The sequence below is a fragment of the Danio rerio genome, chromosome 24 (genome assembly GCF_052040795.2).
Source record: "Danio rerio strain M-AB ecotype USA chromosome 24, GRCz13ab, whole genome shotgun sequence".
NCBI lineage: Eukaryota > Metazoa > Chordata > Actinopteri > Cypriniformes > Danionidae > Danio > Danio rerio.
In genome coordinates, this window is record NC_141044.1 from 24,955,282 (window position 1) to 24,981,620 (window position 26,339).

General features: G+C 35.9%; 2 protein-coding genes across 4 annotated transcripts in view; one reads left to right on the forward strand and one right to left on the reverse strand.

Moving 5' to 3' along the window:
* Positions 1 to 23,572, reverse strand: part of spata13 (spermatogenesis associated 13) — a 37,269-nt gene extending 13,697 nt beyond the window's left edge. The window contains exons 1-6 of one of the 3 annotated variants that reach the window (XM_087309479.2): positions 23,150 to 23,572; positions 7,965 to 9,410; positions 5,661 to 5,699; positions 3,587 to 4,045; positions 873 to 1,017; positions 648 to 766 (exon numbers count right to left, since the gene is read on the reverse strand). In XM_087309479.2, the coding sequence (XP_087165605.1) occupies positions 648 to 766; positions 873 to 1,017; positions 3,587 to 4,045; positions 5,661 to 5,699; positions 7,965 to 9,410; positions 23,150 to 23,158 (2,217 nt within the window). In that variant the 5' untranslated portion in view covers positions 23,159 to 23,572. Of the gene's footprint in view, positions 1 to 647; positions 767 to 872; positions 1,018 to 3,586; positions 4,046 to 5,660; positions 5,700 to 7,531; positions 9,411 to 15,376; positions 15,417 to 23,149 lie in introns of those variants that run through there. The other 2 variants (XM_087309481.2, XM_087309480.1) reach the window with 2 other exon arrangements.
* ropn1l (rhophilin associated tail protein 1-like) overlaps positions 1 to 26,339 on the forward strand; it is a 193,175-nt gene that overhangs the window by 50,131 nt on the left and 116,705 nt on the right. The gene's annotated exons all lie outside the window — the stretch shown is intronic.

Here is a 26,339-nt window from a genome sequence, read left to right on the forward strand (position 1 = left end):
GGCTTCCCTGTGACTCTCCTGTCAGACGGCCTCGGCTTAAGACAAACAACTTCCCCTGGAGAACAAGCAAATGAGACGCTTTCCACGCCTTTGTGTGCTTTCACCCACCAGTGTGGTCAGGCGGATCTGTGACCAGCACCGATTGGCTGCAGGACCACTTGGCTGCCGCCTTCATCGGATTATATCCATATCCCCTGTTCCCATGCCCTGTTGCGATGTTATGTCTATGTGTTTGTGCTTGGTTGCTGGAGCTTTTTACCCCCTGACCTCACACTGCCCTACTTGAAGGACAGTCTGGGAGAGGACTTTTTTTTCACCTCCCTCTTCCCAAATGCATCTTATTTCCTCTTTCTACCTCTCGTCTGACCTGTCTTACCCTGAAATGTGTGATGTTTGTGTATGGTCAGGGGGGTCCAATTTCGCTACATGTAAAAATGTATGTGACAAATAAAAGCTTCATAATCGTCATCATTTGGTATGACCACATGTTGCATTTAAAACAATAAGTTGGTACACTTGCCCATAGTTTTTCCGGTACCCTTGCAGGTAGGTAATTTGAAGCATCTTAGAGGTGTTGCCAAAGTATATAAATAAACAATATATCATCAACAGTAACCAAAATATCTCAAGCATTCAAAAAAGCCAACCTGATTGAGAGTAAAAAGATCCACTTCTGGTTGAAGATATGGTGTTCCTTCAGTCAGTTCTTCAAAGCTGCCATCCTCCTCACTCACACTGTCCTCAAGCATTGGATCAGAGCTGCCGTCTAAAACATTAAAAAAAACTTAACCTTCCCTTTCCATTAAAATAATCTCACTTCACATTTGCAAGTCAACTACATGTTCATGTTTATAAATAAAAATCACACTCACCACTGAGCACTCTGCGCCCTTTGCGACGCCCCATCCGATCCAGGCCAATCGGTGTGCTTTGGGAGAAGACGCAGGGTCTCAGACGGGCAGAAACTGCTCGGTATGGAGGCACCCTGTGAGAGGGCACTGGAGGACGACAAACCGGCTGAAACAAAGCAGAATAGATTAGACTTTTAATCTGCAGCCTTAAATGGAGCCCACCATTCAACACACTTCATGTTCAGAGTTCATTGACTGTTCAGAGCAGGACAATGACCTGTGACATAATAAACACTGACACTTCAGCTCAAAACATTAACAAGCATAACATTAAACTGTAAGCTGAAATTTCTTTCAATATAGCACATGAATCACATTGCTGCTATAGAACTAACAAAAGGGCCTGGAAAGATCTTTTAAACCTCCTCATAAACTGCTACACCCGAAGGGAGACACCTAATGCGACCTTATTACTCTTTAGATCACCAAACATGTGTTTCTTATTATTGAATTTCTGAAATGCCTCTAAAAAAGCTTTACAATTTATTTTTATTAACCAACATATTTTGAGCACTGTACAAAATACACTGATGGCATTGTCGAATTGTGTAGTCATCTGCTTATAATGATAAAGCATAAAACAAAGTTAGCATGTTTCAAAGTCCATCAAAGGCATGGTACAGTGAGCAAGACACATGATGGTGACGCATAAGTAGATCTACTTAAATGCACACGGGACTTGAAAGGATTGTTTTAAACACCACACATAAATGATCACTGAAATTGGCTCTTTGATAGACTTATGTATCGATGCATGAAGATTTGGAAATGTGCATGGATGCATGTGTATTTGCATGGAAGTGTGTATGAACTTAATTACAGATGGACATGAAAGAACAGACATGATGCACACATTTAGAGATAAAGGTACGGATGTATAGATAGATAAACATGAATGTATGAAGGCAATTGTCTCATGATGTGTGAAACATAATAAGTGGGTCACTAACTGTTTTAATTGGTTTGCATTTTAATTGAATTGTACCTTAAATACATCCTGTAGCGTGACAGTGGTTCCAAAAAGGCTATCACAGGGGATTCAGTCATATGATATTGAATATGGTCCTACGCGTTTAAGTTTTCAGTGCAATTGCCTGATTTAAAATCAGCAAACAGCGTCACACCAGAGGACACAGTTTTCAGTGACAAAACTTAAGTTCCTATGTTTTTAGAAATATATGGATAAAAAAATGTTTGCCATTTACTAAAACAGCCACTAGTAAAATTAAGCCTGAGGTATTAATGGATGATTTTGCAGTTTACTTAATTTTTACTTTTTAATAATACTTATTATTTTTTTATTTTTTTTAATGTGATTTCGTAATGTAATAATGAAAATGTAATAACACATTAGTTTTTAATAATAAGGCATTCATGAAAGACAAAGAAATGTTTAACCAATTACTGCATTTTTTATGTCAATACTAATAATATTTATTTTTGCCATGTGCTACAGAGAAAACGAAACATCATGTCAACAACCCCATGTACTATATGGATAGATGGACATGCATGTCTTAAGGATTGATGTATGGATGCAAAAATAGATTTATATATTTGATAGCTAGTCCAAAAATTGTGCAGTATGTAACTAGGTATTGCACTCGTGAATCATTTTTACTTGGCTCTTCTGACGTGTTCATTCAAGTGCAGGTTTCCAAATTGACGTGAGTGTGCCTGACTATCGTGTTTCAAGGCTGACTTAAGACTAATTTGAACCGTTTTATAACTAAAAGCAACGGCACGGGATAGAAGGAATATTTTCCATACTAATATTTGTTTTTGTCCTAACAACACCTGAAATTTATATTTTAGAAACTGCTTCTATTTCTCACAAGTGAACAACAATCACCTCAGGTACACCTCATGTGTTTTATTCCATTTTTAAATATTAATATTGTCAGTTTGAATGATAATTAACATGACGTTTATTGCTATACTACTGAAAGCAGCAACAGATAGTTCACCTCAAATCTTGAAAATAAAATAAACCGTTTGAAACTGAACTTCAGAACTGTGGCTCAGTGAATGCCAACAAATATTAATCATTTAGCATGTACATTTAATAATGTTAAAGAGGTATAATGAGCATTAATTAGATTGTAAACCTTACCATTTCACGAGAGTGCAGCAAGTGCACTATTCTGCGCTTTTGAATGGCCATATTTAAATTTCTTCATGTTGGTTCTAGTGCAAACAGCCAAATTGCTTATCACTTCTAATCTTCTCACATAGTATGTTGTTAAAATATGGGGTTATAAAGTAACCTTCAAACCTAATGTTTACATTTGTAATGTTTATACTATTTGCTAATTAATAACCACCTCATGTGGAACTCTGAATCTGCATCTCATTTCAAAGGCTGCTACTGTCCACCGGAGGTCGCATTTTTGGTCAAGGGCACATGTTTTAGGAGCCTTGTTGACCGAAATAATCAAATACAGTGTTTTCCATCAAGTCAAGTGGCATTGGGCAGGTTAAAATAATCAAAACAAAAACAGCTGTAACACACATGTTCAAAGCATAATATCTGACTTTAGTTTGACTGTTTTTCAGACAAACAAGAATGTTCACGTAGCATGTTTCTTAAATATTATGGTATTTTTATGCTTTAGAAGAATCAAAAAACTTACATACAGCACCTTAAAAAAATCATATAATGCAAAAGGTCTTACGGAGGGCAAACTCTCAGTGTCATCCTTCTGCTCGGCAGGTTGAGATGAATACAGATCCACTCCTCCAATAACGGAGATTGGACGTCTTTTTCTGCTTTCTATCTGAGTGCACACATGACCGTTCTCAGGTCTGCTGCTCTCTATGTAGCTGCCATTGCTAATGTAGTCCTTTTGGGAAGTATAGTCCATATTCTCCAACTCCCTGTCCTCCTCGAGGATGCAGAACTTTGAGCTGGCCAACTGGCCATAGTCGGACACTGGACGGGGTTTGGAGCGACCTGCTCTCTTCCTGGGCACTACAGAGGTGGGGGAGGCACTGACAAAAGCTGGAGAGTTTGGTGTTGTTGGAGTTCCCAATGGAGATTCTGAGCAGCAGCTGTTTGTGATGGGTGAAGCAGCAGGGGTCGAGGCCTCATCACTTTTAAGAAACGCTCTGGTGATGCGGTTATCTGATGAAGCCTAGAGGAGATGGCCAATATCAGCAGTTAGTTTACTCTTTAATACCTACAATATCAGACAAATGATGTAAATATGTTAAAAACAATATACAGCTATGGAACAACATAGGAAACCTTTAGGAAGTTCTCACTTTCCCTTGGTTTACAATTTATAGTAAGATTAAAACACATGTTGCTGTCTTCTAAATTTAAAACAACTTTCACATTTAGAGCATAAAATGACAATTTGTCGAGATTATAAAAAGCCAATAAAAAGATAATAAAAAGTTTTCAGATACGTTTATATGTTTATTTTTTTGATCATCCTTTAGGTTTAGAGGATTTAAGAAACTAATATTAGTTGAAATGTCCGTAAAAAAAAGCTCTTAAAGAAAATATTTTTGTTTGAAACATTTGTTTTTGCAATGAATGACAGTAAAAATAAACATTATGTCAACAGCTCTATGCACTGTATGGATGGATGGACATATGGATTTATGCATGATGTAAGGATAGATGGATGGATGGATGCATATATTTGACTGATAGCCAGTCAGAAAAAGGTCTCCCAAAAATTGTGCAGATCTTGACAGAATAAAGCAATTATGACAATATGGACTCAAATAGCCACATATACACTACCGGTCAAAAGTTTGGGGTCAGTAGGATTTTTAAATGTTTTAAAATAAGCTTCTCCTGCTCACCAAGGCTGCATTTATCATCAAAAATACAGCACAAATTGTAAAATTGTGAAATGTTATTGCACTATAACATAACTGTTCAAAAGTAGTTTATAATATAATTTAATCATTTATTTCAGTGATTCCAGATATTCTTCAGAGTCACATGATCCTTCAGAAATTACTCTAATATTAATTGTTATTATTATTATTGTTGCTATTATTAATATTATTGTCATTACTTGTAATAGTAATAAAAGCAATAATGACTGGAGTAATAATTTCATTTCAAACTACACACAACAAGTAATAAATAAATAATTAATAAATAAACATTTAACATTTTTTTACGTTTAATAAATACCTCCTTGATGAACAGAATCATTTTCTTTAAAAAACAAAAACTGACCCCAAACTTTTGACCGGAACTGTATATAGGAAAAACATCAAATATAAAATTATAGCAAACCATAGCACGATTACGAATGAAACACTTACGAATATTAATTAATTAAAAGAATAATGTAAAAGCATGATACTATTTTATATCATGATGGTTGTAAGTATCAATTAGTACATTTACAGCAATATTTACTGTTACATTTTTGTAGACTTTTTTTTTCAAATTCACATCTGTTTCCATTTATTGTTTACAATAAAGCAGTTCATAATAACAACATACTCATACTTTAATTCACAGTCATTTATCAAATTATAGCACTATAAAATGTAATTCAACGAAAGCAATGCATTTATATGTACTTTTTTAGTTTTATATCTGCAATACTAACAAATAGAGCAAGTTATAGTGACAGAATTAATTCAAAAATCCAGATTTAAACTTTAGCATTAGCAAAAAAAAAAAAAAAAAAAAAAAAAGCAGTAAAGGTCTATTTGTATAGCATGGCAAATAATCAATAAATGCAAAACATACATATATATTTAAAAAAATCTTACCTCAAGATCATCAGTTTCTCTCTCTTCAGTCCATAAACACTGAAAAGGCACACAATAAATCAGCACCATGTTAACAGTTCACAATGCATAGCACATCTGTGAACTCATACACAAACAAACAAACAAAACAAAAAACACAAGCAAATAAAGCCTGTTCGGGCTTGGCTCACTTTAGTTTGTCTAATTCTTTCCCTGACCTATTGGAGACCATTTGTCCAAGCTAACTTGGTCTGATAAATGGACTTTGGCCCTTGGGTTGTTCTTCTGGGGAGGAGACACTGTCCTTGCGGATACGTGTTCAGATTCAGGTCCAGGAGCTGTGTTGAAGCAATCCCGCTAATCATAAACATAAACTAATCATTAACTCCACCTGCAGAGCGCCGCACAGCTGAGCAGCCCATGTGACACTACAACAACGCACCACTTCAAATCAAACGTCATCCAATAAAATATATTCTTGATCTGGCTAGATCGACCAATCAAACCAGAGCTATGAAATGTATTATTAAGCTGGCTTTCTTCCACCACAAAGCCATATTTGATGCTGTGGTTGCGTCGTCAGATACAAGGGTCACCCCTTTGAGGAACAAATGACGCAAAGCACAAAAGTTCACGCTTCAACAAAAATCTCTCTCTGTTGTGATTTATGACTTCCCGATATAAGGTCAAGGACATTCAATTAACTGGTCTGATCCAGTTATGAAGTGTTTGGAATAAGATTAGAGTCATTTTTTGATCTTTATGGCTGCCATTGATTTGACATCCACAATCTGATGTCTGCCTCGTACATTTGGAAATATCATAATTGATCTGAAAAAAGTGCATGTCCAGTCTTGCTGCTTATTATCAGTCAGACTCAATCAAACAACAACAAGAACAGCTGATCAATAATGTCTTGAGGAAAAGACAAACAAGTTACGCATAATAGTGCTGAGCAAATTTTGGAAAGCAGATATACAGTACACTCACCACCAGACACTTAATAGGTACACCTGTCCAACTGCTCGCTAATGCAATTTTTAATTAGCCAATTGCAGTTCAAACTGAGCATCAGAATGAGAAAGAAAGGTGATTTTAGTGACTTTAAACGTGTCATGGTTGTTGGTGCCAGACGAGCTGGTCTGAGAATTTTCAGAAACTGCTGATCTACTGGGATTTTCATGCACAACCATCTCTAGGGTTTACAGAGAATGATCCGAAAAAGTGAAAATGTCTAGTGAGTGGCAGTTCTGTGGGCACAAATGCCTTGTTGGTGCCAGAGGTCATAAGGAGAATGGCCAGACTGGTTTGAGATGATAGAAAGGCAACAGTAACTCAATTAACCACTGGTTACAACCGAGGTATGAAAAAGATCATCTCTGAACGCACAACATGAAGACCATACCTGTCAACTCCTGTCACTCCTGTCAGCTTAGAGCAGGAAACTGAGGCTAAAATTCTATCAGAGTATTGTTGGTGACCATGTCCATCCCTTTATAACCACAGTGTACCCATCTTCTGATGGCTACTTCCAGCAGGATAACGTGCGATGTCAAAGTGTGAATCATCTCAGACTGGTTTCTTGAACATGACAATGAGTTCACAGGACTCAAATGGCCTCCACAGTCACCAGAACTCAATCCAGTAGAGCACCTTTGGTATGTGGTTGAACAAGATATTTACATCATGGATGTGCAGCCAACAAATCTGCAGCAACTGCGTGATGCTATTATGTCAATATGGACAAAAAATCTCAGAGGAATATTTCCAGTACCTTGTTGAGTCTATGCCACAAGGGGTTAAGTTCTGAAGGGAAAAACCCAGTACTAGTAAGGTGTACCTAATAAAGTGACTGATGAGTACACAAAGAGTAGCATTTACTTTAAACTTACAGTTTAAATGGAATAGTTTGTTGTTCCTGAAGCAATTGTCTGGAACTAGGAACTAGTCTGGAATAATAGACTTAAACAACACAATTGAAACTTAGCTTTCACACCATGTATATTAGCATTAATCAGTTTACAATTAGCCTTGATTATTTGACAAACAATGTGTATTTAGTTATTCAAACATTTGTACATTCAAACATTGTTTACTTTAGCAAAAAGATGGAAAATGTCACTTGATTGAGCTAAAAGTGATCCCGCCAGACCCAGAGATCAGCTGAATGGATCCAATAATGGTAAAAAGTTGGGGTGTTCATTTAAAGCCTGTAGTATACTTACAGTATGCACATAATACTATTCTGTTTACAAAATCTTTGTCGATAGCACTGTACACTCACCCTTCTGTATACATAAAGGAATGTGCTTAGGAATGTCTTACCTGCAAGTTAACATCATTGCCATTGACTGTTGGCTTCAGACAAGGGCTTGAGCACTGCTGGGGAATTTGAGAGTAGTGATCATTTAATCCATTTTGATGGCACTCCATAGGTTCACAGTATTTTTCCGGTGGACAAGCCGAGTCATCCATATGCAGCTCAGATGAGGACACGGCCATCTGTACATAGTCACTTATAAGGGCTGTGGTTTTGCTAGGAGGCTCCAGAGAGTCATCCAGGTCAGAGATAAAGACTGCAGGACAAGAGGGAGCAGGGTGTAAAATTGGAATGGTTTGGCAAGTACTGTCCTGCTGAGTTTTGGTGGGTACAGGCGAAGGCCTACGTTGGCGCCCGCTAGTGGGGACACAAGGAGTTCTGCGCGAGTAGTCGTCATGTAGCTGACTAAGGGGTGACACTGGCACTCTTGGAGAAGGGCTTGCAATGTTTTTGCGCTTGACTGTGAGGTCAGTTAAACTACCGACAAGCTTTTGCAAATGTCCTCGTGTTCTCATGGGGCTTTGATGACTACCTAAAACATGTTCCTGCAAGTCAACCGATGAGGAGCTAGAGGTCCTCTGAAGCATTACAGTGCTGGAACATTCTGGGTTTTGTGGCTCAGCTGTGGCAACTTTGCGTCTAAAATGAGTCTTAAAAACGTGCAGATTATCTGCGCTTTTGCTTAGTCTTTTGAGAACCTTGACATTTCCTTGAGTGTCTTGGTTATTGCAAGGTTCTGTGGATTCCACAGTGTTGACGGGGTCTGGCTCAATAGTAGACAGGCTCTGTTTCTTGACCATGTCAAGCATTGATATCCGTCCTGCCCCATAAGCCTTGCGGATACTCTGAGAAAAGTGTGAATTCCTCTGAAACCCACACACCTCCTCAGAATCATCCTCATCTGAAACCGAAGATGTCTTTCTGGTTCGAGATGTCCCATTTAACACTTTTTCAGTTTCGTGGGTTTGACTGGTGGAAATCTCTCGTTTGGTTACCAAAAAACTACTACTATCTTCAATCACCGAGGATAAGTTTCTCTCCTGACTGGCTCCCATGGCATTGCTCCTGTTCTGAATTCCTTGGAGAACTGAAGTCCGCAGTTTTTTAAAAGAACCCATGACACGAAAGCCAGCCAATCCAGACCAAGCCTGTGGTGTGACAGGTGGACCTCTTTGTGAAGCACCATCCTCAGATTTTGCCTGTGTGGGAAACAGACGAACTGTCCTGGATGGGTATAGCTTGGCCTGGCCATCGGCAATCACAGGAACAGACTGGGCATGAGATTTTAGTCGGTTTAGCCGGTTCTCTTCATTGCAAGGCTCGGATAAAACCGGTTGCACCTGGACTCTACAACCAGACCTCAGACTTGGATTCATCAGTTGGTCCTCAGTGAAAGGGTCACTTTGTGGGTCATTGCTATGAGAAGAACCCTGCAGGTCTGACGAAGCTGCCTGTAGAACAAGATTAAATAAGGTTATTAATGATTGAGCTGATAAAATCAGGTTTTGGAAGAAAGAACACCAGAGCATATGATGTGAAGTGAGACAATAAATGACTCACAGAAACTGTTTTGTCACAGGAAAGATTTTAACTTCACACTTCAATGAAACAATACAGCACCAATGTGATAACCATAACCTTGATCAGATACATTTTGAAATCATTTCCTTATATTACCTGTCTGATGACTTGACCTATGATATACTAAAAATCAGCACAGGTAATTCAGTGTACTTGTTCACCCACAGGTGTAAATTAAGCTTCAGCCCTCCTGCCAAAAATGAGTAATGTCTTTATCTAGTAAATTGGACAGTGTCTGTGAGCAGCATGACAGCTTTGTTCACAAGTAGGTTACACAAAGTGCTGTAAAATTTCCTGTAAATGATTTAGGCTAAACTTTTTTTTAATTCCTGAGAAAGAGAGGCCCCTCCACCACCGGGTGGACGTTGTTGCCTGGTGCGATGTTTGCCATCATGAAAGGCTTTTATGAGCATGACTGAGCAATGAAAACCTCTAATCCATTGTGATTAATGCAATAAATTGCCCAGGGTTTTCTACCAATTTTCTGAGTGAGGAGGTAGCGGTCCACCTTTAGATGTTGAGATGTTAAACCCATTTTTTGCAGAGTAGGAACATATGCCAGACTCAGCAAAGTTCCACGTACACATTAACAAGATATTTCCACACAACATACAATACATTATTTTTTAGGTGCATCTCCCTCCCTGCTGGACTTATTTTTAATGACCTAATGGCCACCATTATAAAATAATTTCTAATTCTATGTGTCCTGCAAATGGAAACACTAAAACAACATCCTGATGGCAGCAGCTGAAACACAGAGTACAATGGGTGATCCAGGGTGCAAAGGATACCCTGAGCTCTCTTTAAAACATAATTATGGTAAATTACAATTAGACCAGTTTGGTTAAAACTGATGATTTTGCCTGCCATTTTCACAAGGCTACTCAACCCGTTGACAAACTTAGATTACCGTACCAAACTACAATGCAGAAAGACAAAACAAATTCAATAAATTGTTTATAGGTATAAACCTGAAACGATCTAAGTTTCCTCAGAAAAATACAAACTTTGTTGAACTTTTTTTAATGACAGCCCGGGTGTTTGGTTGAAATGTCAACATTTTGTTGATATCGACCCCTATAAATTTATGTGTGTCAACAATTTCAGTGTCGAAACCTTTAATAGTTTTTATACTGGGGGTAGGAGAAGCCTTCCTGTAATCCATCACCATTTGTTTGTTTTATTTACATTTAACTGGAGAGAAAAAATATATATATATCACACCAGGAGGTAAATTCTTCCACAACAGGGCCATTCCCCAAAATCCTCATCGTGGAGGAGACTCACAATCACCAAATCATCAACATATTTATCATATTTTGTTATCAGTTATCACAAATAAATTGACCAATTTAATACCAATATTAGCAAAGATTAAATGCAATCTGGTTTAACCTCTCTCAACTGATTCTCAAATCTCCAATCATTTGTTTTGGACCTTTGACGTTATATAGTTTATGACCTCTTTTCTGTTTTGAGTGTACTAGTTATACACAAGTACAGTTACACAGTGTTCAGGACATAAAACAGAAATAAAAACTTAAATGTTATGTGTCTTTTAAGTAAAATAGAAAATTTAATCAGAGCTTGAACTGATACTTGTTTAACCAGCAGGATGAACTTTTGATTATCGTTTTCAGCCTTATACATTTGTTCTATTATTTAAAACCCATTGCTGTGATATTTTGAAAATAAATGACACTCGGCTAGAAATGTTGTTATCTAATTCAAATATTCATACATTAACTGACTGAACTTCAATTATTTCCTTTGACCACCGTTCCCGCTTTTTAAGTCGTGATGTATTGGTGATGTATGGAATACTGTTTCCAGGTCCAAACCGCTACTTATTTGAATTAAGAAAATATTCGTTTAAAGCCCCCTTTTTAGTCCGGTCACACATTAAAATAAATTTTATATAAAACTATAGTGTACACAACAGTCTCTGGACTTTCTACATTGCAAATACCAACATTTTAACAATTTATAAAAAATGTATCACTTTCTGACCATCAGATATTAGGGATGGATATTGCAACCGTAATTTTAGAAAGTATTACAGCGCTTTGTAAATGTTTATTATTACCATTTGATGAGTCTCCTCATACAGTTTGATATAGCGCTTGGACCCGGAAGCTGCTTTGCGTGAAGTCAAACTTAACAATCGGATACAGATTAGCCACATGTACCTTTAGACCAGAGGTGCCCAACGTAGGGCCCGCGGGCCAAAGTTGGCCCATGGTAACCTTTGGTTTGACCCGCCATCCCATCTGGAGGGAGAGGAAAAATGATGGGGAGTTGGCTGGGGGCGAATGCCTTCGACAGAGACCACATTTTGAATTGAATGTGTGTTTTTATTTCTTTCTCTAACTGTTGAGCTACAAAAGAGCCAACTAAAATTAAATGTTGTAAATGAATCAGACTTTTAACATGTAAATACTGTCACTTGACAGATGCACAAGACATCGGCGAACAAATCGAGGCAAAGGCAGGAGCAGCACGACTAGTGTATTCAGCAATGAACTCCATTGTGTTATAAATGGGATTGTTTATGTTTTTAATATAATAAGTTCATTATAAAAAAAATTAAAATTATACTGCCTCATTATTTAATGTTTTAAAGCAACGTTTTCTAGTCATTATTTAATATTAGACAAATAAATGAGGATTTACCTATGGTAAATTTAACGTAATACGATTTGGCATATTTAACTTCAGCCCACAGCCCTCAATCAAGTTTGGTTTTGGCGCTTTAGAAAAAAAGTTTGGGCGCCCCTGCTTTGGACCTTTAGTCACTTTAACTCCAGCTTCCCATAAACATTCAGCGCCATCCAGGCATGAGGAAGAAGCTGCCACCTGACCTTTTTGTTTACTAGAGCTTTAAAAGAATGTAATTAACTCAACTTTCAAGTCACTCCTCAGTCTACTCACACGTCCAGTGTCTCCGAGTTTAAAACAAGAGCTTCTCTCCAACTCCTCTTCCTCTGTGTTATCGCTGTTGCAGAAGGAGAATTAATTAAGAGCCCAAACAGCCCCTGTGCAGTTACCATCTGGAGTCAGGCTCAAACTGAACTCCCTAAACAAAAGCTCATAAACATAAACAGCAGCATGCCTACAGAAGCCGCTAATACACCCGAACACACCTTAGACTAATATGCACTGATGCACGGATACTAAACTTTGACTCAACATTCTTGAAGCCATGCACGCCTTTATGAAAACTTTACTTTACTTGAAAACTCATTCTTATTTTCAGGCAGACGATGGAGAATTCATGCTAGATAAACAACTTCCCTCTGCCAGAACCTGTATATAAATTGGTTTTAACAGAAAGAAGAATGTTTTATACATTAAGGCAAGATCTACTCTACTGAAAATAAAACAGGGAAAAATAATTCTCTTAAAATACTCAATAATTGATTAAAAAAAAAGGATCTTTACAGGCTGCTAGTGGTTTTCCACCAAATTAATGAGAAGATTAGACAAAGAAATGATTATATTATATTATATTATATTATATTATATTATATTATATTATATTATATTATATTATATTATATATTTATTGCCATTTAAATTTGAGCAATTTATGGCTATTTCCTAGCAAGATCAATATAGACTAAAACGTATTACATAATGATAACAAATTCATAAATCAACAAGAGGTCAAATTTTACATTAAAACCATTACATATGGTTTTTCACTTTGATAAATGATGAATAGGGCAGCGTAGCTGGTTTCCCCCACAAGTCCAAAGACATGCGCTATACTGTAGTTGAATTGGGTAAGCTAAATTGTCCATAGTGTTTGTGTGTGAATGGGAGTGTATGGGTATTTCCCAGTGAAACGTAAAACATATGCAGGATAAGTTGGCGGTTCATTCCGCTGTGGTGACCCACCAAACCCAACTGTGGTTTTCCACCAAATTAACGAGGAGATTCAACGAACAAATGTTTGCTTATTTATGAGCAACTTATATATTTCCTAGAAATATCAATATAGCTATATCAATAAGAGGCAAAACTTTTAAATTTTACATTAAAAGCATTAAATATTACTTTTTTTTTACTTCAATATATAATAAATGGCTTAAATGTCTTCATGTAGAGACATATAATAATATCCTTGTCTAGTAATCTTAAATATTTTACATTCTAACAAAATGTGTTTTACGTGAGGAAGGCTTGACAGCAGGTTAGGGTTATTAGGCAAGTTATTGTATAACGATGGTTTGTTCTGTAGACTATCGAAAAAATATATAGCTTAAAGGCGTTATCGGCGCAATAGCCTAGTGGTTAGCGCGCCGATATATGGTGCAATAGCACGTCAGGGCGTCGCGAGTTCGAATCTCGGCTCAACGACATTTACCTACCCTACCCTCTCTCTCTCCCACTTCACTTCCTGTCTCAATACCGTCCTATCTAATAAAGGCAAAAAGGCCAAAAATAATTCTTAAAAAAAAAAGGGGGGCTAATAATTTTGTCCTTAAAATATTTTTTTAAAAATTCAAAACTGCTTTTATTCTAGCCGAAATAAATCAAATAAGACTTTCTCTAGAAGAAAAAAATATCAGACATACTGTGAAAATGTCCTTGCTCTGGTAAACATTATTTGAGAAATATTTAAAAAAGAAAAAAGGAAAAAAAAATCAAGAAAATCAAAGGGGGGCTAATAATTCTGACTTCAACTATACATTTCTAGGCCAATGGGCCCAGGCAATAAAGTGATTTTGCAAACAATGACAGGGTCATACTTTTAAACTGTTATCCTTGACATTTGACAGATAAAAAAAAGGGTTTGACAGATTAAAAAAGGGTTTCCAGGTGACTTCAAAGCCAGCAATGCTATTAGCAAGACTGTGTCCAAGTCTCTCTAGTTGTAAAGTGCTAGAGAATTCTGAAAACTAGGATTTAAAAAGTGGTCCTAATGTCTTTTTCTAGACAAAGAATAATTTATGCTATCACCATTCCATTTTGGACAGCTTTTTAATTTGATGACTGAACCCACGAAGTGAGTCAAATAAAGCAAAAACAGTGGATCAGGATCAGGGGCGAGGTCACAAGAATAAGCCGTAGGGTAGAATCTAAAAATTTCACTCTAAAACTCAAAATGTTTTAGGCATGACCAAAAACGATGCCCTAAGGAGCCTTCCGCAAATTCACATTTGTTACAGTTAGAGGAGAGGAAGGGGTAGAATTTGTTAAGCTTAACCCAAGAATAATTAAGTCGATGTACTATTTTATATTCGTTGGTGTTTGCAGTCATGTTTTAATGAAATGAATTGTAAATAACCTCCCCCAAATTTAAAGTTATCATTTACTCATCCTCATTCTCTACCACGAAACCAAATTGGTTTTGAAACCAAACTCCTTTCATGAACAAAATCTGAAACATTCATCAAAATATCTTCAACACTTCTGTTTTCCTCAAAAAAATGAAGTCATACGGGTTTGAAACATCATGATGGTGAGTATTAACAATGACTTTTTAGCGGTCCCATTCAATGAAGGCGTTATCTGTGAAAGATGACATTGTACTGCACAAATAAATCCACATAAGCTCAAAATGATGCTTTCTGACTAAGGACATTCCTAAGAATAACCGACCACACCAGTTTTTACAATCTGTCCATCAAGCCAAGCAAGTCTTACCATGCTGTCACTACACTGTGGAATGAAGCCTACGCTTTCTTTATTTAACTACTTAGAAGACTGACTCCAACAATCTGCTTTCATTTTGGCAGCACCACCCTTCAGCAATCCAGACTTTCTGCTTTATTTATATCCTTATAAGAATAATACACTAAGTTTACAGAGATCTCAGTTCACTCACCCATTGACGATCCCGCCACTGGCTGAGAAGGACTTGAATGGACAAAATGTTCACGGGTACAATCTTTCCTCATCCCTCTGAACAAGACTGCACTTGCTCAAACCCACATATGTTATCAGCAGCACCCCTCTCTCCCAGTCCTAATCTGATTATGAGGCTTTATCAGTCTGGACTAGCATCAATATATCTGCATACTGTCAAACACACACACACAAAGACACATGCTCTGCGTGTGTAGAGAGAAAAACCTGTTGACTGCAGCAATAACCTCTTAAATCAATCTAGTAGGGCTGGCGTATGGATGAAAGCACACTGGAGACTGAAGAGATTTATTATTTTTGTTTGGTTACTGATACCACCGACCATATTACGACCCAGTTCTCCTTTTTTTGTCAGTGAGAACAAGAAGCCCAGTTTGGAGGCAGACACACCCTGCCGCCTTTAAGGGACGCATCAAGTAATGCTACATTTGACACCCTATTCATCTCAGCTGTCTCATGACCTGCATTTGTTTGCTCCAAGTCCACTGGTGAGAACGTATAAAGGAAGAGAGTATGTCCAAAAAAACCTGCTAAGCTTTAGGGAAAGGTCAGAACTTTCACTGTGCATGTGAAACTTGAATGGGCTTATGTAAACTGCATTTGAAGAGACAGAACACTAATAAAAAGTGTGAGATTAATAAACTATATTATGCTTTATTATTTATACTTTTCAAAATCTCATGGATGAAGATATCATGTATAAATATGACATTTTAGTAAATATTAAAAAGTTTAGTTATTTAATATGGAGCTAGATCAGTCTAAATAATAATACATTTACAAAATAGAATTCCTACATCCACAACACAATTCACATTTACAAGATGCAATTTGTAAATTCAAAACATGATTAAAAAATACACAAGTCTAACCAGTAAATACAAAATACGATTTAAAAATACACAAATCCGATTCGTAAGTTCAAACATGATTCATAAATACAAAAATCTAATTTTTGTAAATTTAAAACAGGATTCATAAATAAACTAATCCATTTCCTAAATTCAAAGCACGATTCATAAACAGACAAATCTAATACATTAATTTAAAACAAGATTCATAAAAACAAAAATCCAATTTGTGAATTCAAAACACAATTCATAGGTACACAAATCCAATTCGTAAACTCAAAACACAATTCAAAAATACACAAAACCAATTAGTGAGTTCAAAACACGATTCAAAATTACAAAAATCCAATTTGTAAATTCAAAACACGGTTTAAAAATACCCAAATCCAGTTCATGAGTTCAAAACACGATTCATAAATCCCGTTCGTAAGATCAAAACATGATTAAAAAATTCACAAATCCAGTTGGTAAGTTTAAAACGATTCAAAAATTCACAAATTCAATTGGTAAAATTAAAGAAGGATTCATAAATACAAAAATCTAATTTATGAATTCAAAACACGATTCATAAATACACAAATCCAATTAATCTGGGGAAAATATTTATGATTTATACTTGTGAATTCACAAATTATGTTGCATTTATGAATCGTGTTTTGAATTTATAAAATGGATTTGGTAAACATGAACTATGCTGTGCTTGTATGAACTTTTTTTTGTAAATGTTTTATTTTTGAGCCTGATCTGGCTCTATAATCCAATAATTAGAAAAAAATCTAATGTCAGCCTTTCATGCAATATTTAAAGGTTTGTTTATCTTATATTCTCTGCATTCCTCTCTGTCTAACACATGGACATGTCTGCACAACTTAAAAAGTATACTTGGCTATGGATGAACAAGTTAGACCTTGTTTCTATGCCAAATGATTACCGGAAAAGCATTAAAATTTCCATATCCGTATTCTCATGCTTTCAAATGTCTTGTGACCACTTGTGTTCATATTTCTTTAGAGACCCTTCCGTCTTATTTAGTCACATGCTCACTGGAGCGTTCGGTGAAATGCACACGTACTGAATAGAGAGGGGAGCTAAGTTGAATATTTGCTAAAAATATTTAGACAGGTTCTAAAAAATTCTAACTTGTCCACTTTTAGTTGTTTCTACAGTAGTCAACAAATGTCATTTGATCGCACTGCTTTTGAAGCACAAACAATCATGTGGTTGAAAGTGTTTAAATGGGCAGCTTATTAACTATATTATGATTATGGGATGTGATAGAGTGCCAAAACAGGGTATTGATGCTTCACTGCTTTCTGCCAAAACTGGCTCATTATCGATGCAACTATTGTTTGCTTTTCTGTTTGTATATATTTTAACTCAAATGGTATGCAATGTCGTTCAATTTGATTGGAGCACATCTGAAAGTAGTGAAGGACACAGAGTGAGCAGCTGCGGGGAAACTGCATAATCCAGTTGATAATATAGCAGGTGTAATATAAAACATATAGTTTGAAGCAGTTTGCACCATCAGATGCTCTGACAGACACGGATATGCTACTGCATTTCCATTTTGCTGTAAGGGTTATTTTCTGTATTTTGCTATCACAACTTTGCTAAAATATATATTTTTTGACATTTTTGATGATGCACTTATTTATTAGCAATAGCTATGTGTTGTAATGGGGCATTTTTTGTGAATTCAACTTCCATTTTAAAAAGCATTATTTTGGTTTTTAGATAAGTAAGCAAGGTAAGGGGCCATTCACACTGAATCTAAAAACAAAAGATGTAGCACTCGGGAATGATTTTTGCAAAACTGCCTTCCCTACATTGCCATTAAATAAAAAAGCCATCATATCAACTTGCTATTGTAAATAGCAATAGCTTGTAATGTTTGACCCTCAGAGATCTTCTGATTGGTCAACTGATTTGGAACTGACATTGATGAGTGGCACTGGGTCTAAAAGCTGAAATTTTCCTTTGCAAGGTGCTGTAAAAGTGTGAAATGTAAAACATAAACGTTCACATCAAGAGCATTTACATAGAAAATGTACAGCACATTGGAATAGAAAAATGTGTTCTGTGTGAATGTTAGAATGCAGGGCTCAACAAAAAGGACTGCCCGATGGCCCAGGGCCAGTGTGTGAGATGCTCGAGACAGTAGACAGGATCGTTACTGGCCTGATGTCCTGTCCCTAAAGTTTAATTTGCCTGTGACTATTTGTAAATTGGGTGCAAATACAGTCAGAATTGAGAAACAGTCTGTGTTTTGAAGCCTTCAAATGCTACCTTCTCGGTTCCTCTTATCTGACTGGATGTTGTGAGCATGTAATTTTTTCCGTAAAAACCAGTAAAGCAAAGAGACAGCAACATGGCGGCAACATCAAGTGATGATGCAAAAGTTAAACATTTGTTTCGAACATTTACAAGGGTACGCCATGACTAAAAAAAAAAAAAGATGTTTTGTACAGTTTGCCGTCAATTTGGCAGGTCAGCCATCTTTTGTTTGCAATAAAATACCTGCACATTTTGCTACTTTTGTTTGCAAAACACTTTGAATTTTGCTCATTATACATTTATTAACTTTTTTTTAAATATTGAAATTCAAGATTTACAAACATTTTGACACTTTTTTTTTTATTTGTGGCTGAGAAATATCTATTAACTTTTTTTTTTGGAAGGACAAGTGAAAGTATTGGCAGAGCAAGTAAAAATCTGATCCACTGGTCATTACAACTAAATAGAAAAGCAAAGTTACATCAATCATAATCCTTATCCATGTGTTTTGGGAGAAAACAGTGAAGTTTTATCGCTTAACAACATATCCATTACAATCCTATATTATGACAGTATAGTATTTGTTTCAACACTTTCAACAACATGATTGCTTGTGCTTAAAAATGAGTCCAATCAAATGCATTTTTGTCTAGTCTAGAACCAACTGAAAGTGGATACATTCAGTGCAAACATCTACAGACCCTTGTGATGATGACATAAGGACTGTGAGTGGACCGTTGTGTAATATGGATGACTGAAGTATAGCTTAGTGTTATTTGCTGCTTAAGATTATTTGTGACATCTCTAAGCAATTTATGAGTGAAAAGAGGCTGATGTTTTAAAGCTTATATATGATGCAAAATTCTTTAGAAAAGTAGTTGTCCACATTTTTTACAAGTCTGAAGGCTCTGTAAAAGAAACAAGTTTAAAGACGTTATTCACTGATGATTTTCATTGCCAATGGTCTGTAAACAGTTGTTGAATCAGTAAGCTGAACCCAAGAATGGGATCAGTCTGGTTTGCTAACAGACCATTCAGACATGTTTTTTTTTAAGTTGTATCAACTGCGATTCACTAAAAAGCTCAGACTCAAAAGATTTTGTTTGTTTGTCATCCCTGCGTCATTTGAACTGCCATGAACCCAGAGAGAACAGCTAGTGCTGAAGTCGAAATGTACTCATATTTTTACCTCACACAACGCTTGTAATATAGCAAAGAAATTCACATCAACAACTTTTGTTTATAGAAATTGTTTGATCATTTTGAAGCCAATTCTCATTTACCTTTATTGCAATTTATAAGGAAACACCTAGAATATGTCAAAAATCTGTTGTTTTCAGGGAACAAATTCAGTCATTCAAATCAATGAAAGATTTTTCTTTTATTTTGGCGTGAGCTATTCCTATATCCATGCACTGAATTCATAGAGTTGTTTATAGCATAACAAGTATTTCAAACAAAAAGCCCACACCAACAGACACTTTCTACTGACAAAACATCATTAAACACTTAACGCATCAATGCATTTTTGCACTATCAGGATGTAAGATCGTAAGAAAGAGGGTGGGAAGTGAGATTTAGCCTAAATTTACGGCGACCGTGGATTAGGAGGCACCCAGTGAGGCATTAAATTCCTTGTGCGTGTCTTGTGATAACGCAAACACCCTCATTATGTGTGGAGGAGTGCATTCCAGCGCTTGAGTGTGTTGACGTTTTAAAGCAAAGCATTTGTTTAGAGAAGCGAAAGTGCTGGACACTGTACTTTTAACCAATTGTTATCGCATATTACGAACTAAGATTGCATTGACATTCTCATTCTGGCATGCTTCATTTATCTGCCATAAATTATGGTGTCGACAGATGCACATGGTGTGCGCATGACAAACATCTAGTGGACTTTAGACATTAAATAATGAGAAATAAGGCACTTACAAACTGAAATGAAAATCTACACTGTAAAAAAAAGTTGAAACTTAAAATGAAGCCAACAAACTTCAGGACATTTGTCAAGTGAAATAAATGGGTTGAAAGTTGAGTCAACTCAAAAATGTCCTGATGTTTGTTGCCTTAAAATTTCAAGTTCAGTTTTTTAAACAGTGTTGTTTTATTAAAATCCTGAATGCATTCATAACAGCACTTCTCACGGTAGACTTCAAAAACTCTCCTGCTGTCCAAGACAATGTGTGGAGGCCCCCCGTGTCGGCTGAGATACTTTAATTCTGGGACTTTGGTTGTAATGATGACAAAGCTGCTTGTTTTCAAACGGCATGTAGATTAACGTAATTAACCTTGATTATTTCCGTAATTTCCAGAAGTACGTTCCCACACTTTTTGATTGATGAATTTCCACGAGTTTCTCAGTTGGTGATTAGTGGATAAGCTTTTGAATCATTTAAACATAATATAATTAATTGTATTGTGATATAATCTGAACAGACATGGTGTTATTTATACATGACAAATTAGATTATATATGTCCATTCATTCTTTAATGCAATTTTAATTTATTCATATCTTTCTACCAGAAACATACATTTTCACTTATGAAAAATGTGACAGGGCCCGACTTAAGCTTGTCATCCTCAAAAAAAAAAAATCATACAATGATAGAACTCATTGATCAATGTCAGCTTCTCCTCCATCATATGATGTCATAGTCTTAAAGGTGCATTCCACGCATTTTATGTTCAATTTAATCCAAATGTGACAGACTGACAGAAACATGGGGACAACAGTAAAATAGTATTTATTTGTGGAGTTTATTTATAATTTCATGTTTTTAATCAATTAATGTGAACGATACCAACTTAAACTTGCTATTTCTAAAGTTTATTTTTCTAAATAACAGTTTTCAGCATAACAAAACTATTAAGAGCTGCAGGTTCATTTGGGCTGAGGACAATGATAAAAACAGGGTTTGTAAATTTGTAAAGTGTTTTTAATGAGGAAAAAAATCATAGAAATAACCGAATGACATACTCCTTAACAGAACAACTCAAATAAATCAACCATCAGTCCATTTTAGGACTTTTTGGAATATATATATAAAAAAAGAAACTATTTATTTACTGTATTTATGTTTTACTTAAGGGACAGATAATGTCTGGAAGAAAATTCCACACAGATATGAATAAATGCATTAGATAAAATCTAAATATATAAAAACATTTTTGTTTTAATTAGAAAGTTAAGTAATACAGCAATTGAACATCCTATCTGGAGTTTTTTGCCAATATGTATGCATACGTTTTTCTAAACAGAGCTGTAAAGGAGATTTTCAGCAGGAACTGCAGCTACTGGCATCTTTAGAGTCAAAAAGCACAGGTAAGGAAAACTAATACCTGTGGCTTCCTACAGTACATTGAAGTTACAGTGCTAAGCATGAGTATACACGCCACTTTGAAAATATATGTTTTAATATATTTCTCAGTGAATATGGGCAATTTATTTGTGTGCATTTAAACAAAACAGATTTATTAAGCAGATATATTTATTAAAATAATATTTTTGTCACCAAACATATTTAGAAATTGAAAGATAATAAATTAAATTCAAGCAAAATATTCTTTTTTTCGCTTCTCTTGATTGTTCCTTTTTTGTTCATTTGTATTTAATATTTTTCTAACATGCATTTGGGTGTACTAGTTTTAGAACCGTTATTGTAAGTGTAAATGTAAGTGTAATTATTTTGTTAGATAAGCTCCAGATTTGGCTTTAGTACTGACTAATCTAATGTATGCACAAATATAATATTGTAATGATAGACGTAACAATAGCTTCTTCTATAAAATATGAATTTAAAAGATAGATTTGTAAGGGGTCTATATGCTGAGCACTGTATATGAAGCAAAACAATCATTCTGTGCAGTAACCTACATTTTGGATGGCCTGAGGATATGTAAATAAACTGAAAAATAAATATTTGGGGGAACCAACCCTTTAGGCTAAGTCCTACTTAACCAACCAGTTAAGCATCAGCTTTGTCAGTTAAGAACAGCATGCCATTTTAACCCAGTTAAAGCCATATCGATCAAACCTGATCCAGGGACCCCTGGTTTAAAACCAGTTATCTATGAAACACTGCATGACATGTTTGTGTCCTTACATAGCTGAAAACAAAAATCCCCTTCTTCTGTTCCACCACAATAAAAAGCTTTCAAGCAGGACAAATCAAGACAACTATTTCAGGTTTAAGAGCGAGCTGGTATGAATGAAGGCGATTACACAAAGTTGGGCTTTTTCCCCAGAAGAGAGAGAAGAAAAAACTCTGGTTTATTTGTGAGTTTAATGAACTCAGTCTCTCTATAAAGCTCTTTAAGAAGCACCTCCACCCCAACCAACCCCCTCCTTCACTTCTCCGATATCCCTACAAGCTTTGCGCGAAAACACCCCCCACATCCCTATGGTAACTAGTGGGATAGTAACGCATACACAATACCCTCCTCCTCCCCTCAGCCTCTTTTGAACCCAACGGAACTGGCAAGATGATAAACCCGCAGTCAAACTTTTCTCCGCACATGTTCACGCATACGTTGTGATTTTAAAACATACAAAACCCACATATGAACCCGAAAAGCAGATATTATTTAGACGCAGAGTCTTACCTTTATCATACTTCTTGAGCGGTGTCTTGGCCCGGTGTCACAATAGTTGCTCGGCTTCGATCGACCCGACTAACTCCTCCGACAGTCCAATGTCCGACAAATTACGCATAGTAACCTAGCGGAAATCGTTATACAAACCAATGGTGAATCTTAAAGTACACGATGAGCAGACAGACGCCAATATTTCGTCTCGTGCGTGAACAAACACTCCGTAGTCACACAACTAACGTTAGCAGAAGCAGAAAACTTTCCGTAAAAAAGTGCGACTGTCCGTGGCTCGCCAACTCCTTCAGGCTATGTAATTTAACGAAATAAATCAACCTGATTTCGAGGGTCAACCCGTATCGGTTAAAAAGTTTGGATAGGTTCGGTGGAAGGGCTCAGCCAGAGAGCCATGACTGCAGGCAGCGTCGCGACGGTATTGGCCAGCATCAGTGCACTTGTTGCGCTGATTGCTGCGGGGCGGAGAAAAAAGGTCGGCTGTGATACGCGGTTCATAGTCTGCGCACGGGACGCCTGCCAAAACCACCAGCACCACGACTGTGATATCATTTGTTTGATGTTACAGTGCCCTTTAATTATTTTTGTTTTGTTTTAACATTCTTCTCAAGATATGCAGAAGGGTAACAAGTAGGCTACTTTTAGCTTTTATGTTATGCTCTGCTTAGCATGTTTTTACATCTTCTAAACAAACAGGTAAAGGAATAGTTTACCCAAAAATTAACATTTAGGCACTATTTACTTATCCCTAAGTGGTTCTAAACCTTTATGAGCTTCTTTATTCTGTTGAACACGAAATAAGATATTTTAAAGAATGTTAGAAACTATCATTGACGTCAATAGGAAAAAACAAATAGGCCTACTATAGAACAAACACTAGAGATGGTGTTTGACCCTAGAGGAATTGGCGATCATAGTGACCATCAATACTCAATCCATCACCCAGGTCAGCTCATAAATATCTTGGTGTCTTTCTGATCACTGAAATGGAATATAGCCTACATGTTGACAATCTCTTCATAAGCTTCAGCAACAACTACTTTTTACAACATCTAAGAATTCATGGAGTGGATGAAAAATGTATGATCATGTTTTATCAGGCTGTTTTTGAGAGCTTAATACGGTACGGCATCACAGTCTGGTTTGGCAACTTGTCTGTGCAGCTGAGATCTAAAGTAGACCGCTTGATTCACACTGCATGGAAAAATATTGGTGTATCAGATCAGATGTCACTGCAGCATATGTATGAACAGGACACATTAAAACATGCTAAACAAATAGTTTGTGACGTATCACATGATGCACAAGGAGTATGAGTTGTTAACTTCTGGGAAAAGGTTCAGAGTATCTTGCAGTAGATTAAATCAATAAAAAAATTCCCTTTTTCCAGTAAGCATTAAACTATTAAATAATAGTGGTGGCTCAGACTGAGAGTATCTGTTTTGCTCATTTATGGGGGTAGGCATGTAACTTTTTGGGGGGTGGAGGGTAGATTTATTTATTTATTTATGAGCTCATTTTTTTTTTTTCTTGTATGTTGTATTGTTTTAGCATGTTTGTGATGACTGCAGCTGAGTGCAAAAGCCCAAGACAAATTTCCCTTACTGGCACAGTAAAGTTTTTCCTTACCTTACCTCACCTCACCTATGATAGTCAGTGTTTAAATGTTTATATTTTCAACAGAAGAAAGAAATTCAAACAGGTTTGGAACAAGTGAGGGGTGAGTAAATGGGGGAGAGCGGGGCACAAAGTAAGACTTTTGGTTTTGGCCAAATAATGAACAAAGTAATAAGGTTAAACATACATTATTTTTTACCACACAAGTATAATTTTAACACATTAGCCTTCTACAAAAGAGCACTGGTGGTAGATCGCCGGACCTATGATTTCTGTGCAGTATTACCAAAAGTGCCAGGAGTAAAAATGTTGCTATTTACCCCACCTGCGGGGCAAGTTGTAACAGACAGAGGATTAGTTGTACCATGTGCTTTAAAAAGGCAGATTTCTCACAATTAATTTCAATTCAGTTTACTTTAAATAGTACATTTCCTCAGTACTTAATAAAAAAAATGTTATTCTACATAGCACAGCATGTTTATATTTATCTATTGGATAAACATATTTGGATGTATTTGCATTATTAACCATTAATATACAATTAATTTATTTGCATTATTAGCAATATTATTCTAGTAAAATATTTTTTTAATAAAAAAACGTTTTCTATTTAGAAATATTCCAACTTTACACTCAACATTCCAAAATTATTTTGTTTAATTGGTGTTCAACAGTGTGGGGCTTATTTGTAACACCCTGTTACAACTAACCCCGCTGTGTCATGTTTTCCTCAAAACTGGCTTGCAGTCACTTTGTGTTTTTTACATCTTTCAAAATGGTTCCATCTATAAGCCCATAGATTCTAGAAGTAGGTAATCATACCATTATAAGATTTTACATACATGCTTTCACAAGTTTAAAAAAAAAAAAAAAAAATATATATATATATATATATATATATATATATATATATATATATATATATATATATATATATATATATATATATTTATATATATATTTATATATAGAGAGAGTATAATTAAATTACTTTAATGCTGCAAAAATGGTCTCTCAGCCATATTTTGCTGATTAAAATAAAATAAAATAAAAATTGTTAGGAAGACATCTGCTGTTTAACCCTGAGAAAATTCATTAAAACTACATTTTACACCATGTTACTTTATGCCCTGTGCTCCCCTGATGGTGAACTATCCCTTTAACTGTAATTTAGTTAAGTGCTAGGAATTTGGCCACATGATAATACTGTAGCATCTAATAAATATATGACCAAGATTATGAGAATAATAAATGTAATTATTAAATAATTCAAGAGTACAGATTTGAGCATACATTCAAATCCTCCAAATACAGTCGAAGTCAGAATTATTAGCCCCCCTGTGTATTTTTTTTTACAATTTCTGTTTAACGGAGAGCAGATTTTTTTTTAAACACATTTCTATAAAATAGCTTTAATAACTCATTTCTAATAATTGATTTATTTTGTCTTTGCCATGATTACAGTAAATAATATTTGACTAGATATTTTTTCGAGACTCTTCTATACAGCTTAAAGTGACATTAAAGGCTTAGCTAGGTTAATAAGGCTAACTAGGCAGGGTAATTAGGCAAG